The 15,401-nt window shown below is 40.3% G+C and overlaps 1 protein-coding gene across 25 annotated transcripts in view; it reads right to left on the reverse strand.

The window, feature by feature from the left end:
- The window catches only part of LOC117607241 (discs large 1), a 371,089-nt gene that overhangs the window by 62,970 nt on the left and 292,718 nt on the right, over positions 1-15,401 (reverse strand). For 22 of the 25 annotated variants that reach the window (XM_076692133.1, XM_076692131.1, XM_076692122.1 and 19 more), the window contains one exon: positions 6,959-6,994. The exons of the other annotated variants lie outside the window; for them this stretch is intronic. In XM_076692133.1, the coding sequence (XP_076548248.1) occupies positions 6,959-6,994 (36 nt within the window). The remainder of the gene's footprint in view (positions 1-6,958; positions 6,995-15,401) is intronic. 25 annotated transcript variants of the gene reach the window in all.

Genomic DNA, 15,401 nt, shown 5'->3' on the forward strand with positions numbered 1-15,401 from the left:
TTGACAGGAACATGATATCTCTGTTACTTTATGAAGTGAAATAGAGTAATGCAACAATCTTGCCCATCGAAATATTTCAACGAAATACAATGCAAAAAGTTCCATTTAACGATATTCGAGGAGTATTTTGAGACTGAGGGAACAATTCCTAATTCCCAAAGTACACTTACCAATCTTTCATTCATTTTATCGACTGACTAACCTTATTCAATTTTACGAGTTGCCTTGATTAGTCCAAGGGTCCGAAAGTCGTAACAACTCCAATGAACTGAAGCTTGAGAACGTGATGCATAAAACATCTCGAGCGAACAAAACAATGAGGAAAATTTGTCAAAATCAATTGAGTGTTTCTTTGGTGGAAGGTCCAAACCCGAGGTCAACTTGGTCAGCGAACATTATATACGCATCCCCTCGCTGTCGTGAACCGTATGTTTCACGCATGCTTCAGCTACCATTGAAATTTACGAGCGACATAACATCGGATCGCAGAGAGAACGATGCGAGGTGAATTTAGGAAAATTAAATACACCTGTAGACCGAACTGAACGCTGTCTCGTATATAATCGGCAAATCTAGCGTTATAATAAACGCGATTTCGGTTCGTTCAAAAGAGTAGAATATACAGACGTTTCGCACCTAACAGTACGGAATTAATTGTCTGTAAATTCTAAATAAAGCCGCCATTCATTTTCGTCTGCAAAGACCACGAACTCGACCGCTTACAATTAGTCGATGGATCAAAGTGAAATTTCAATTCGATTCGAATAATAGCCTTCGAGGAGCTAACGTAGAGGCGATTGAATAGAGAAACGGGGAACAAACGTCTTTGAAATAAAGAAACAAAGAAAAGGAAATCTGTCGACGGAGGATTTTCAGGCAAGAAAAGCTCCGATTAATTTAAATTGAACGAAATTTTCAAAGCAGACCGTTGCTACGGCGCATAAATAAAGATTAAGCCGACGACGTTGCGCGACGTCTGCGCCGCCCGCGTTCCGCTGATCCACGGCTAATTTATTCATAGATCAATTAAGAAATGCGAGTGAATGTAAAGCGCGAAAGCGGAGGAAATTCACCGGTAAAGGATTAAAAGCTTTTCAACCGACGGCGATGCGAAAACTGGCATTGAAGAATGATGGCTTGAAAATAGGAAAAAAAAAAAGAAGAAAGGGAGCAATTTAAATTAACTTCAAGCATTTGTTTTTTCCCGTGGTTGTTAGCAAGAGGAAATGAATTCCATTGGGATTTCATTGCTGCAGCAACCTGTTTCTATCGCGACAATACACGAACGAAGCAAAGTTCGCGAAGCTCTAATCGTCCGTTACATAGACTACAATGCTATCCGATTAGCTGCGAAGTTTCTGTCGAAACTTTTATCGCTTGTAACTTGCGAACGTTACAGCAATTTATTCTAGAGTAACAGTACAATAATTCCTAATAATGCATAGTTATCGCGCTGCGAAAGAGAAATGGAGAAAAGAAAAAGACAATGAATAATCTCCGCTCTTCTTGGATAATAACAACCCAATTTTTATCTAAAAGTTTCGAGCTTATTTTTTTTTTTTTTTTAATTTTCGCGGCAATGTCGGTAATAATCTGAGAGATATAACCATTTCTGGTATCCACTGAAAATCTGAACCACAGCGAAGCGTTTGTCGGGAAGAAACCGGAAGGCGTGTAAAACAGGAAGCAGAAACGAGGAGCTCGTGAAACATTTCGAGCGTTCACAGTGCCGCCAATGAAAATCGTGCTTCTAAATTTGTAAATTCTTTACCGTGGAAATCCTTTGAGGGATTCGCTCTGTTTTTCCAAGCTTTAAGCCAGGGGAAAAGGAAAAATCGGGGTCGACCGAGCTCCAGGCGGAAACAGCGGAGAGCTTTTCTTTGTTGTGGAACTGGCAAACCGCGATAATGATATAAATATTCATTAAGAGTGTTTCGTTGCTTCTTTATGTTGTTGTGCACGGTGCAACAAACAGCGTGAAAAGCGAGGAACAAAAATGAAAATAAACGAATAGCCGTCTGGCTTTGACGCTTTAAAAGGGGTGAAATTATACCGAAGCTCGCATTTTCTGCGAAAGGGAAGAGGAAAAAATTGGATAGAGAAAGGAAAGGAAAGGAAAGGCGAAAAAGGGAAGCGGAGTCATTGTGCACGTTCACGATGTTACGTGTTGCGTGTTAATTTACGAAAGTATAATCTCAGATGAGAAGGTTGCGCGTGTATCTTAATGCCCGTGATTTACGCTACGGTTATTATTTGACTTGCATATTTCGCTGGGGCATTATAATTAACAGTGGTTTAGCTAGAAAATGTAATTACATGATTACACTTTTCTACGTGCCATAATTTTACAATTATTTATAATGGATAACAAAACTGAGCTAATGAAATCATTTTTCTAAAAAAAGCTAAAACATTAATTGCTTTATTTGGTGCTAATATGTATCTGAATTTTAACACTATTATATGAATTCCATATGAAGTGGATACTATTTACTATTATAAATAACAAGAAGAATACAACAAAAAAATTTCAGAACAATTAGACACAAAGTCTTAATTGCTGACACGAATCCTTTTACTTAAATGACGTTTGAAAAGTAAAATCTGTAATTGCCACTGTTATTAATTCAGTCCTATCTTAAATTTACCCATTTTATTAAACATTTCATTAAAGTTAATTGGTTATCGGTAAATTTAAAAGCCGTCGAGAGAAACCCCTCCCTCGAGCCAACAATAATGAAACCGTTGAAAATGAAATTACACGGTGCAAGAAATATGCGAGGTTAAATTAATTACATGTTACGCACACCAAGCAAACTGTATATGAAATTCTTGCCACGCTGTGCCATCCTAAACATCTTAATCTTGGTATTAAATTGCATAGCGAAGAGGTCCTCGTCCAAAAGTCCTTTAAACATTCTCACCAATTCATTACACTGTTATTAAAATCGACCTCCCATTAATTATCCTATCATAACACAATTCCTTCAACAATTATTATCAACTGATAATTCGATACTGAAATACTGAAGACATCGCGTTAGTAAAAATGCAAACGTTCGAAACTATCCTGTTCAGCTCTATTTCCATGACCGTCGATCGTTTGTTTTCCCAAATGTAACCCCGTAAACGGCGACGGTGGAGATTTTACGCGCGAAAGGTGGATGCAAGCAGCGTTTGACAAGCCCTTCTGCCGCGGTGAGAAACGTGGGATATAGGAGGCGATTGGAAGGAAGAAATCCGAAAGAAAACCAGATGTACGTGACCCGCATAATGCGGACTCGGAATCCTTTTAGACCAGGGAATCTTTAGCGATGCCATGCTGACGTGGGCTACAACCCCGGAATAAATTTACAGTTCCCCGTATTCGGTTAATACCGTTGCTGTTTTATCTCATCGGTGGTTTTGCTGTTTTCAGAATTCGATGATAACCATTTGTTGCCTCCGTGAAAATTTTCTCGACTCCCAGTACCTTATGCTGATATTTGAGAGCTTAACTAGCTATCTATTCGTCTCGTATAAAAACTGATATCATCATTTTCCTATAGATACCAAGGATCCATCCGCAAAGTCAGTTTTTACACCTGCTTCTGATTTCCTCCAAATATCCTTCAACAGGAAGTGATAAAAGGATTCAGAAATTGAATTTACATCCCACGTTTTCCCATCGCTTACAGCGATCCGTTGGGAGTACCGTTTTACTGATCCTGTTCCTAGTAGCAAATAATCGTTCGACCGAATCACTGCGTAAAAGTTTCTTCATCTGCTCGCAGAGGATAGCTTAGTTTAACGACTTCGTCGTCGATTTTACGCCCTCGTGTCCCGAAATCTAGAGCAGAATTGAGCGTTTAAACAGGTTTCAAAATTTACACCTGGCCGACCGGCATATCTAGAAGCACTTTAGCAAAACGTTTCGAAAGATCGAAATGAATAGACGTTAGGAGAAGTGGGAAAAAATGATGAAAAATTCTTGAAATAAACTTGGCGAGAGCCATTTCGAACAGCTTTGACTGGTGATCCTTGTATGAAGTTTACTGCACCGACCTCTGCGCTTTACGCTGATAGGATGAACCACTTCTGTCCTCTCTTTACTAGCTGTTTTCCACCGAGCATCGATGAAGAGATCAACCAGAGGCTTTTCTTCCTTCATCCAACGACGAATTTCATTTTCCCTAGGCACGTACCATTTACGTTCGAGACTTTACGATCTTATTTCATCCTCGCGATACTTCGTTTTTCCTTATTTTATACTTAAAACGCTTAGAATTCAGTGCAGCGAGCTTTAACGCGATATCAAAGCGAATAGATGATCAGAATCACAGACCTCTTCGTTAATTTTAAATACTGATTAATTTTAACCGAGAGAATATTAATCGTTACGATATTACGTTCCCACGGAGGATGTTGCATGATGCGCGCAACATTCCGATGCACGGGAAAAGATAATTATCCATAATACCGATGCCAACGGATAGTAATATTCATTCCGCGATTCCTGTTACCGTAACTGCGTACTTCAAACAGAGAAGCAAGTTGAAACGAGTTAACATTCACCAATAAAACGATCCAACTTTGATACTGAAATAACTATAATATTTTATTATACCTAGCGAGATTCCCAAAATTGCAACGAAACAATTAACATCTGATATGCCTAATAATAGTTTAACGATAGTTTCCTTCGAGAGGAAATCAGCCAACGCGACGACGTTACAAAAGTGACATTCGTTTCCTTTAATTTAAGCACCCCCAAAGGGTGAATAGGTGGACTTTCGAGGGCGAAAAGTCGATTGGTGATCCGCTGTTAGCAACTAATCTCGGTAATTTGCGTGGACGCCGAGGGACGTGCACCGACACTGACACCGACACGCTAATGTCACTCCACATGATTTATATGACGTGTCCCGTTATAATGCCGCTCGACCATAATGCAATTCTAGGGGCTGGAAGCGCAGGAAGTGACACGAAGAGCAACACACCACGTGGCAACCGCTATGAACGCGGTTCACCGATGACCCTCTTAAACCACCACGTTCACAGAATAACGATATTTAAAAACCGATACACGATGCTGAAAGTTAAAACGCTTAAAAGGAAAAATATCGAAACACGATACTAGCTTCCTATCAAAAATCGAATAACAAGAACGATACCCCAGACAGAGAAAACATAGAACCGAAGGGAAGTAAAAGTCTAATCGAATTAGAATTTCGATAACGCGTAACAGAGTAATGTTTTCTCAAGGAAAAGTATCGCGCGTAGAATTTCGAATATTATCGAATATAATAAAAAATTATTGTGAATTATTCTGAAATATGTTGGAACAGGATCGCAACTATCCAACAGCGAATAAATCTACTAGTTGATTACGGAGAACAGGGAAACTCGATGGAGATCTTTAAGCGCGAAATTGATCCTATTTCCCGGATTGCAAAGGGGTTGAAAAAGAAGATGAACGAGCCCGGTTGCTGGGGAAAGAAAGCAAGAGCCAGGGAACGAGGTAGATAATCGACGGTATCCCAGAAAGTTACAAGAACCGGAGACAGGAGTTTACTCGATTTGGCAAGTTCGATATTCGCTCGCATTACCCCGCGACCCCCTTTAATCTCCCTTTCCCTTATTTCCTCGTGCTATGGTCCACGGGTAAAGTACGTGCCTTCTTCGTTGAATTTCAAACGATCCTGCAAATCGAATGAAGCCCGCCATGAATCTTTTCGCTTGAATACCGTACTGCTTGAAGGGCTGTCGGGTCTCCTGAAAAGGGGTAGGTTAACCCCCGGCGTTTGAATAACAAGAAAGTGACGGAGACGATCGAAGACAGTGACCTACTACGACTGGGAATAAATAAAATGAAAATAAGAGAAAGATTTTGGAATAAAGGCTGATTTATATCATCCCTTCGGATAGGGGTAGTAGAGGATAAAATCGATTCAAAGACAAAACCAGGAGTAATATTTTGAAAACCTAATTCTCAGCAATTCAGTGGTACAGTAATAATTATCATTTCGCAATTATTAGTATCTGGTTTTAATTAAGTCTGGCGACAATAATTCCTTGCAAACATATACGTATCTGTCAGGAACGAGGAGTTTCTCCAGGAAGGAAAACTACTAGGGAGTTTCCTATGCGTTTCGTGACCAGCAATGATAATCGAATCGAAACACAGTCGCGTCGATATTATCGGTGAAACGCAGAAACCGAGATAGAATTCTTTCTACCATTATTGCAAATCAATTAACACCTCGAGTCTCGTAATAAAAATTGCAATGAATATAATAAAAATACCTCGCTTCCAATACTTTACAAGTGAAATGCAAAAAGCTGAAACGGAATTCCGATACAATAGAAAGTCACGCTGCAATTAAAACGATCCTATTGCAGTATTCGATTTTTCGAAATAGGAGAGGAATTTGTAAAATCCGTGTGCAGCGGATTAAATTAATGGTCTACGGTAGACTATTTACGAGCATATTTAATCGTAAATCTGTTCGTGCAACGTGTTCGGACGAATTACTTTTTGGCAATCGAAAACAAATGCACCGCATGAGTGCACAGTGTCGTGTAAATGGCGATAAATATCAGCGATTGCAAAAAGTGACCATTCTACACGGGAAAATAAATGGAAAATGTAGAAGAAAATTTCTCGTGAGAAGTATCCATGTGAAAATTTAATTCAACCGTTTGCACTTGACCGCAGTCAAGGGGTAAACTTTTCATATTTTTTAATAAAACGGATGAAAAAAATATTATTCTACATTTTCATCTTATTTTCTCACAATTTTTTTCCCTATTTGCGAATGCCAGTTTGTAAAACACTGTATACACACAAACGAACACGCTGAATAAAAGGAAAGGTAGGAACTAAAAGTTACCAGGGCATTTTTTGCACGCTAAAATTACAGTAATTTGTGCAAAGGTACACGGTTTTCCCGTGTTCACATCTGTTTTCTTTACTTACGTGTCTCGTGTCAGCCGCAAGAAGGGGCGTGTGTGCCTGCAACAATGAGTGCCCAGAAAATTAGAGAAGGGAATCTCAGGGGAATTCTTGTTTGTTTTCTAGGGAGCTTCATGCTTCAGCAAAGACTCCGCTCATTCTCGATGGAGGACGCAAATTTCCCGGGGAAAAACCATGCTATCATGCGATAACACGCGTCGGGGTCATGATCATGCAAAGTAGGAGAAAACTTAACGCAAGCTTCCCAAACTATTTTCAATCGTTAACTATGAAACAACTTGTAACTTCGAGGAAAGCTTCTTCGGTATAAATTCGCAACCAGAGCTAAAAATCTTAAGCAATTATTTTTTTAATGAAATAAAAAAAAAGAAAGAAATTATCTCGCTTATTGCACTAAAGCTGTTAAAAATTAGTAACGCAATGCTGCACTACAATGTCTAAGAAGGGTATTAATTTTTCTTCTCTTTCCTTTCAATTAAATCAATCTAGATTTTAATTCAATGATGCCTGTACCAGCTAAGGGGTAGAGTGCGACTTGAGACAAGTAAAAATAAAGAGAATTCCAATAATTTGCAGGGAAAGGGACCGAGGAGCATTTTGTAGCCCCTGGAGGATCGCGTGGCTTCGATACGATTTTGCTCCCGTAAGTTTCCCGACTGAGAAACCCGCCGATGGTCCCGATGGATTTCCAAAGAGGGAGAAAAAAAAATCCGATTAAGTTTCATGGTTTCCTTGCAGCGGAATACGAATCCGTTTTCCACGAAAAATTATTTTCCCGATCGCGAATTTACACGACCGAACGCCGAGTTTATATGTAAATCGGAGGAGTCGGAAAATTTTCCGCTGAAAATTTAGCATGTTAACTCGAAAAGTTTCGGAATCGAACGAGCGTCGAAGAACTCTTCTCCGCGGTGTCTGAGCCACGCGAACGAGCCTCGACTAGCTCTGGAAAACCGTTTAGCGAATCGACGCTCCGTAAGCTTTCATTTTAATACCGTTCAATGGAGCTCGTTACACTTTCACCGCGAGGATTTTTCATTGCGTTAACGCTGCCTCGTTCGTTTCGGCAGCGCGGTAAAAATGGCGCATAAAAGAACAAACGACGACGTAAAATTTCTAATATTTTTCTAACATCAATTAGCGAGCAATTATTTCTAACTCGTTCAAATCGAGCGGTTGTAAGAATGTGAGAAAGATTTTTATCACCGAGACGAGATAACACGAGCTCGCGAGACTGTTATCGGCGTGAGAAAAAGAACAAAGAAAAACTATAATTACACCTCACAACGAAATAATCGGAATGAATCATCGACTCCTCCTCCCACCGTTTTGCTCCTATTTATTCGCAATTGTAATCGAAGTTTATTGAATTTCAAATCGATTCATATTTGTTACGCATGCTTGCGTCTACGACTCCTCTGGGTGCTATCGGTTGGGTGACAAATGTATTAAACTTGTGTGCACGGCATTCGATTTGAACCTCCTACTATTAAAACGTTCATTAGATCGTTTAAACCATTATTTATAATTTGAATCCATGCGATGAGTTTCTTAATTTGCAGTGTATTATATTTCAAGATTAATCATTTTTCTACTCGTGTTTATCAGAACTTTTCCGAACATCCTATGAATCATACAAGATCCAATTGATCACATATCAGCCACGTTTCTCGCGAACTTTTCGCAATTTCGAACGGCCGTGTCCGGGAACGCGATCATAACGATAAATAGGAGCAGCGCGAAATAACAATAGAACAAAGATAGCAGACAGGTAATTTCCTCCGTATTTCTTACTTTGTACGTGGAGAACAATGAAAAACGTCTTGCGGTGGGTGCAACGTGACGGGAGAAATGTGGCCTATCGTTCGCTACCCCGCCTCCTCTTTCACCCTCTTCGCGTTACCAATTCTTTTCAGACGGAGACGACAAGAAGGCGGGGTGGAGACATCTTCCATTTCACCAAAGGATAATTTAGGAAAATAGAGCGAGACGACTTTTCGACGGGGACGAACTGGCTGATCTTGAAAAGAATCGGAAAGGAAGATGAAAGTTCATTCAACAAGTACGTCTCCCCCCTGAAAGAGGAGGGACGACGATAATGTAGTTGCTTCACGATGGAAACCCGACGTTTTCCTTATTCATGGAACCACCGAGAGGTATCAGAATTCACGCGAAAAATTTTCCTGTTCCAACCATTCGCAAATAAAACACCATTTATCAAGTATTTCGTTGAGAACGCGAGGAAACTGATACTGGTGCAGTTCAAACTATGGAAACGTTCTATCTCTGCTCGGTTCAATGTTATTTTATTTTATTGTATTTTTGCACGCGTGCGAACATCGTATTTCCGGGCTGGAATGTCGCGCTTTTCCCACGGGAAAATCCGAAAATTGAATTTCACCGAGATACGAGGAATACCGCGCAGAGATATTCGAACAATCAATGGAATGATCGTGTAAATCGCGTGCGGCCAGACGAAATGGCAGACAGTCGAATTCTTTATAAGACACGTTCACTGTAATTGTTGTTTCTTTAACAAAATTAAAGGAAAAATTAAATTAGAATATTTTTTTTCTCCACTTGTCTCTTCCATTCAATTTTATCAACAAGTTCACATATTTCCCAGGCGAAAGTGCTTCTTAGCAAGCGTTGGAGCTGCGTCAATTCATATTTCCCGTGGCAGCTCTATGAATAACAAGAACGACGAGACTTGCTCGTAAAGTACTCGTGTTATCGGCTTTCTTTTCCCAAGGATATATCTCTTCAATGTTGCATTCTCCGCTATTCATATCCTCTTCGGGTTTCTGTCAGAATTGCAATTGTAAGTAGATACGATATCTCTTAGAGGTCCGTTTATTTCCCGTAACTTCCCATCGAATTCCCCTTCATTAATATAAATTTTTCTTTAAAATTCAATCGAAAACGGAGAGTACGAAGAGGCTGGACAACCCCAGAAAAGAGCTTCACTCGGAAAACTTGGTTCAACAAAGAAAAGACGTGCGAGAAGAAGGGAAGGAGGAAAAAGACGGCGCAAGCTCGAATGGTAATTAATTACAAGGGAACTCTCGCTGGAAGCTCTCGATTCGCGATGCGCGGAAGAATATGAAATTCAATTAGCTTCTACGTGAGCCCACTTCCGGGTCGCTCTTCCACAGAATTAAAGGCTCCACCCGCAACCAGCTTTTTCCTCGATTTTTTTCCAAAACTTTTTCGTTTCCTCCCCTCGCGGCACTCTGAATTAACTGAACCTCGCAACCGACAAGTTTCTGTTTGTGTAATTACGGCAATTTCTTAGGATTCTTTTGCTGACACTATGGATTTGATCTATCAACACGAATTGTATGTTTCGCGGAAAGAAATTTCTATTAGCTCGTTTTCATTCCACCTGCGTAGAGGAAAACCGTTTAAGATTATCTTGGTTCGCTTTTAACATGTACTAGATAAGTATTATCTCGCTCTGCGTACATTATGCGAACGATAAACACACTGGAAGCTTCTTCACCGTGGTATAAAAACCGGTTCGAATGGAAATCAGAATTAAAAACGGGAAAATGAAAATTACACGGCTGCGCTGGAGATTAGGTTAGAGAAGCGTATAATTATTAACAACTACAGCGTTTAGTTACGCAATGATGATCGCGTCTTTATAATCTCACGATCAATCATCATCAACAATCTGATTAACGTGGGGATCAACGGTGACGGCTCGTCGGATTAAATAAAATTGAATGATTGTAGAAAAAATATAAGAAAAGTGATAAAATTATGAAAACTGAAAAGCTTGGATTTTTTTTCTAAATAGATACATCGTAAATAGGGATGGGTAGCAGACTCGAATTTTCTCGAATCGAAAACGATAAGTTGGAAAAACGTTTGCTGGTCCAAGCTCGGTAAAATCTCGTCGGAAATACATTCGTGCCGATGCTATCCTATTTACATAGACGAGCTAAGAGAGACGCAAGGAAAATTGCCGGAGGTTTTACGAAATCCTTTCCTCTCTTCCCGTGTACGTCGACTTTAAAACTCGGAAACAACTTGGAAGAATAACGGAATAAAATATGATTCAACCCTCGTGCCGGCAGGGGCATGTAGGTAAATCCTTACTGTAGATTTGAAAAATGTCCGGATATAATTTTTCCGCTCTTTCGCGACGCAATCCGGCAACTGACACGAAAATTTGCTGCTAGGAAAAGATCAACCACTAACGGAGGTAATATTTTCATTGCAAAAATAAAATTATTTCACGAGTGGTAAATTCATGAATTTGAAAAGATAATTAGAGTTTCGATTTAATCGTGATTTATTTATGGGAAAAAGTAGTTTCTGATTTTCAGCGGACAGGATTTTTCATTTAAAACACAATGAACTTCGTCGAGTAATCGCTGAATCACGCAGAATTTTTCGCGATAGTCTGCCGCGAAATTTAATTACACATTATTCATCTTTTTGTCGTGTCTGACACGAGGGGAAAGCCTCGGTCGCTTTTTCGTCTTTGATAGACCTTTTTTTCCAAGCTTTTTCGTTCTAACACGGAGAAACTTTCAACTTTCAAATCCGATCAAAAGCTTTGCGAACGTCAGCGCAGCTGGTGCAACGCGTCGAAAACTAGATGAGTTTTTTTTCCTGCGAAGTAGTTCAGGAAATTTACGGAATTTTCATATTTCTCGGTGTCCAACATTTCGCAGAACACGATAACGATGATGAAACTTCAACTAAAAATTCTAAGAAACAGTAAACTCGTCCACGAGGCGCGCTCTTACGATATCAATGAAAATTACGATTGATAAGAAGCGAGAAAGATTTCATTATCGCGAACCTAGCGCTGCAATGGAATGCCTTCTAATCACGCGAAAAATCCCGAAGATAAAGCGGTCATCGCGTTTTATCAGCTCGTTTTCATCGAGACGTGAACAGCGCGCCGCAATGAAGCGAAAGAATCTATCGAGGAAAGTTCGGGTTCAAGAACAATCGCGATCGTTGTCAATTATCGGGATGTACGTTCGGTGTTTTCGTGAAACGGGAGACGAGTTAAATCGATTAGAATCCGACCGATCGACAAGGGTGAGGGCACTTCCGTAATTGAAAGTTTCCTTCAATCAGCGATACCGGAAAGCATCGATGAAGAAATCATCTCGACTGGTGCTACGTTCTTTTCCTCTGCACGTTTGTACACCGGATATACCGAGGTTATAAATAAACGTATTCCTGGGGATGCTATGAAAACGTGAAGCCTCGATTTAATACCGACTCCTCGGTTACTAATTTTACTTTACAAATTTTTAATAATACCCGCTTGTTTTTCTTTATTCATAGAGCAAAGTTTTGCATACCAGGTGAAATCGATCATCCAATATATATACCTTGGAAATAAATTGAAGTTATTGGCAAATAAAATGGAAACTAATATTGGAATGATAAAAGAATATTTTTTTTATCAAATTAATATTTAACATTATTTAACATTAATTGCAGACGAATTGAAACTCGACGTATAAAAATTCTATTTGAGCGTAAATTCAGTGGACAGTGTCTGCGACAATCCAAGACAAGAAAACAATGGTACTTTACCGTAAATAAGGGCGGGAGCGAATAAAAGAAACTGTCGAACTGTCAGATACAGAGTCCAACTGGGATCAGCAATAATTCTCGATACGTGCCATCGACAATCGCTTTGTCACTTCAGCACCTCTAATCGATTCGTTTGCGATTTACAGAAAAAAAAATCAACTACGAACTATAATATACATCTGCTAATTACTGTCCGTGTTATCAGATTCCAATATGGAAACGAGAATCGTAGAAAACAGAAACTCGTTACCCGTTGAAAAAACAATAGGAAAAAGAACGATCGTTTGGTTTAATTAATACCACCGGCGTTACAAACGTACAAATAAACATTGCTGCTTGCATTGAACCGTTGCACGAGTATCGTACGGAAAAATGAGATAAAATGGTACCCATCATCGTTGCAGTAATCGAACGGATAGATCAATCAAGCTAATTTACCGCGAGCATGCTTGTAAAGTTTAAACAAATAACTCGTTAACAGCGTTTCGATTAATTATTCACATCAAATTGTACTAAATTTGCAGTTCTTTTTCACCGTATTAATTTCCTGTTACACGGATAATTTAAATTATTACGAAATTGATTCAATATTTAGTTGAAATATCAGGAAATATCTCTCTACGATCGGTGAAAAGGGCTGACAGTTCGACAGGCAGGTAGAGATAAGTCGCGGGTTACAAGTGGATGGCTAGAGAACAATGAATGCGGAAGGACGGTCAGAAAAGGTCAAAGCTTGGTATTGGCTTTCGAGGCAGCCTGGTCAGTGTCCGTTGGTTGAAGTACGTCTGCGAATACGAACGGTCGTCCATTTGTTGGCTGTCCGTGTCTCCCTATTCCACCCCCGACGTTGGCCACCTTCCCTCCGCTTTCTACTACCCTCCAACTGGCTGCTCTCCATTTCTCAGCCAGTCCAATTTAACGAGAATGCCTGCCATGCACACCTACGAGACCATTCGTACGGATTTACTCGTTGTCGATAGCCAGAACTGTTCAAACTTCCGGGGCTGGCCATCGTAAGACGCCCTAATTTCGTTAGAATTTCCAGCTAAAACTTTCGCCCTTCCACCGGACCCCACGGAAATCTTTCCTACTCCTACGTTCCTGAGTTACCGATTTAGAAAATCTGTTTCTCGTCAAACTCGAAACGTGCCGTACAAGCCGGAGGAGAGCCTTGCTTTACATCACGCGGCACTTCTTGTTTGGAAAATTTTTCAACGTTGCGTCTGTAGAATAAATGTAAACTATTTATAGAATACAATACGATTTCGTATTAGCTTTCACTTTTCTTACGACGGTTTCACAATTCTCTCCAAGGTAAATTAATAGACGATTTATTGACCCGTTAAACGTTTCTAGACCGATTGCTTTCCTCTCCGGTTAATAGGAAACATATTTCCCGGTGGAGGAATAGCCCGCATAAGGGAGGATCGGTAATATGTTAAGGGTAGAGACTCGCAGACTGAAAATGGACGGTCGAGGGTGGCCGAGGTAAGAGAAGCTTTCGATGCCGGACGGAAGGTCCAACAACGGTGGTGGCTTTAGTGGCTGTTCCCCTTCATCCCTCGCGATTATTCAACGACTTACAGCTGCTTGCATTCGAGCACTGGCTTGTCCACGCGACTTTGGAAAAATAACCCGTTAACGGTATCAGAGGAAAAGAAGCGTCAAACTCGTTCGATACGATCCGCTAGATTTCTCAGATTCGAGCAAACGGGAATCTCCGCTTCTAGGGAAATAAGATTCGCGTCGAACGAAGGGTGTTAAATGAAAATAAAAAACGACGAAACCTTTTCACGTTAGACGGAAAGAAGGAAAAGGTACAATCTGTAATTCCCGAGTTGCATGGCGCACGGAAATTAATCCTGTAATGTAAGTCGAGCTTAGCTGGAATTAAGTTCAACGGAGAATCGTCGGGAACAACGTGGAGACAGTGACGTAAAGCTTCTAGGCGCACGATAAATTGGATCGTTCCCCCTTGGAGACTTTACTTTAGCGCGAACCAAGTTTTTTTTTTTCTCTCTTCTCCCTCCTTGGCTTTTTAGCCCCCTCGAACTCTCGAACCGTGCCTGGGAAAATCTACGGCCCTGGGAATCGTCCCGTCACTTTGCTCTACGAACGCTAACGACGATCTTACCTAGCTGCTTGTTTCACGTGAAAAGCAACGGGAATTGTAAATAGTACCCTGCTAGAATCCGAATGGAACGTTTCCATTCTTCGGAAGTGGAGTTCAACTTGAAAATGTTCAATTCGATTTAATTTAATAATTACGAATGGGAAGATTCTCTATATGGTGCATACTTCAATCAGTGCATCAAATTGATAGCTTCCCTCACGTTATAATTTAACGTAATTACGATACGCTGAAACAGACAATCTAGAGGGAAAATTACAAAGATTCAACGCGAAATAGCGGGTAGAAAGTAGCCAGGAAGGGCGTATGGAAGCACGCGGTGAACCAATCAGAAACTAAGACACCGGTGTCACCGCATGTATTATTCATGGGTTCCACAGCAACGCTCTAACCAGATGCTAGTGAAAATTTAAGACGATTCGTGGAAATAAACTTTCGACTCGATCCATCGTCGAACATAAAATTCGTAGCAAGTTCAACCAAGAATTTCATGTTCGAGATGTACCAATTGAAAGTACAGTAACAGGAACAGATATTCGTGACATAGAATTTAGACGATCAAGGTGCACCATAAGGGAGGAAACGCGAGAGGACGAAACGAGACTCTGGCAATGGGTTGAAAGAAGACGGGAAAGGAAATAAGAGAGAGAAAGGATCGTGTCTGGCACGAAACGTATGGAGCTCGCCGTGAAACACTCCATTGAATGGCGTTTTGGTACTCAGCTGGGGGTGGGTGGAAGGTTGTTA

This window comes from Osmia lignaria, chromosome 14, assembly GCF_051020975.1.
Source record: "Osmia lignaria lignaria isolate PbOS001 chromosome 14, iyOsmLign1, whole genome shotgun sequence".
Taxonomy (NCBI): Eukaryota; Metazoa; Arthropoda; class Insecta; order Hymenoptera; family Megachilidae; genus Osmia; species Osmia lignaria.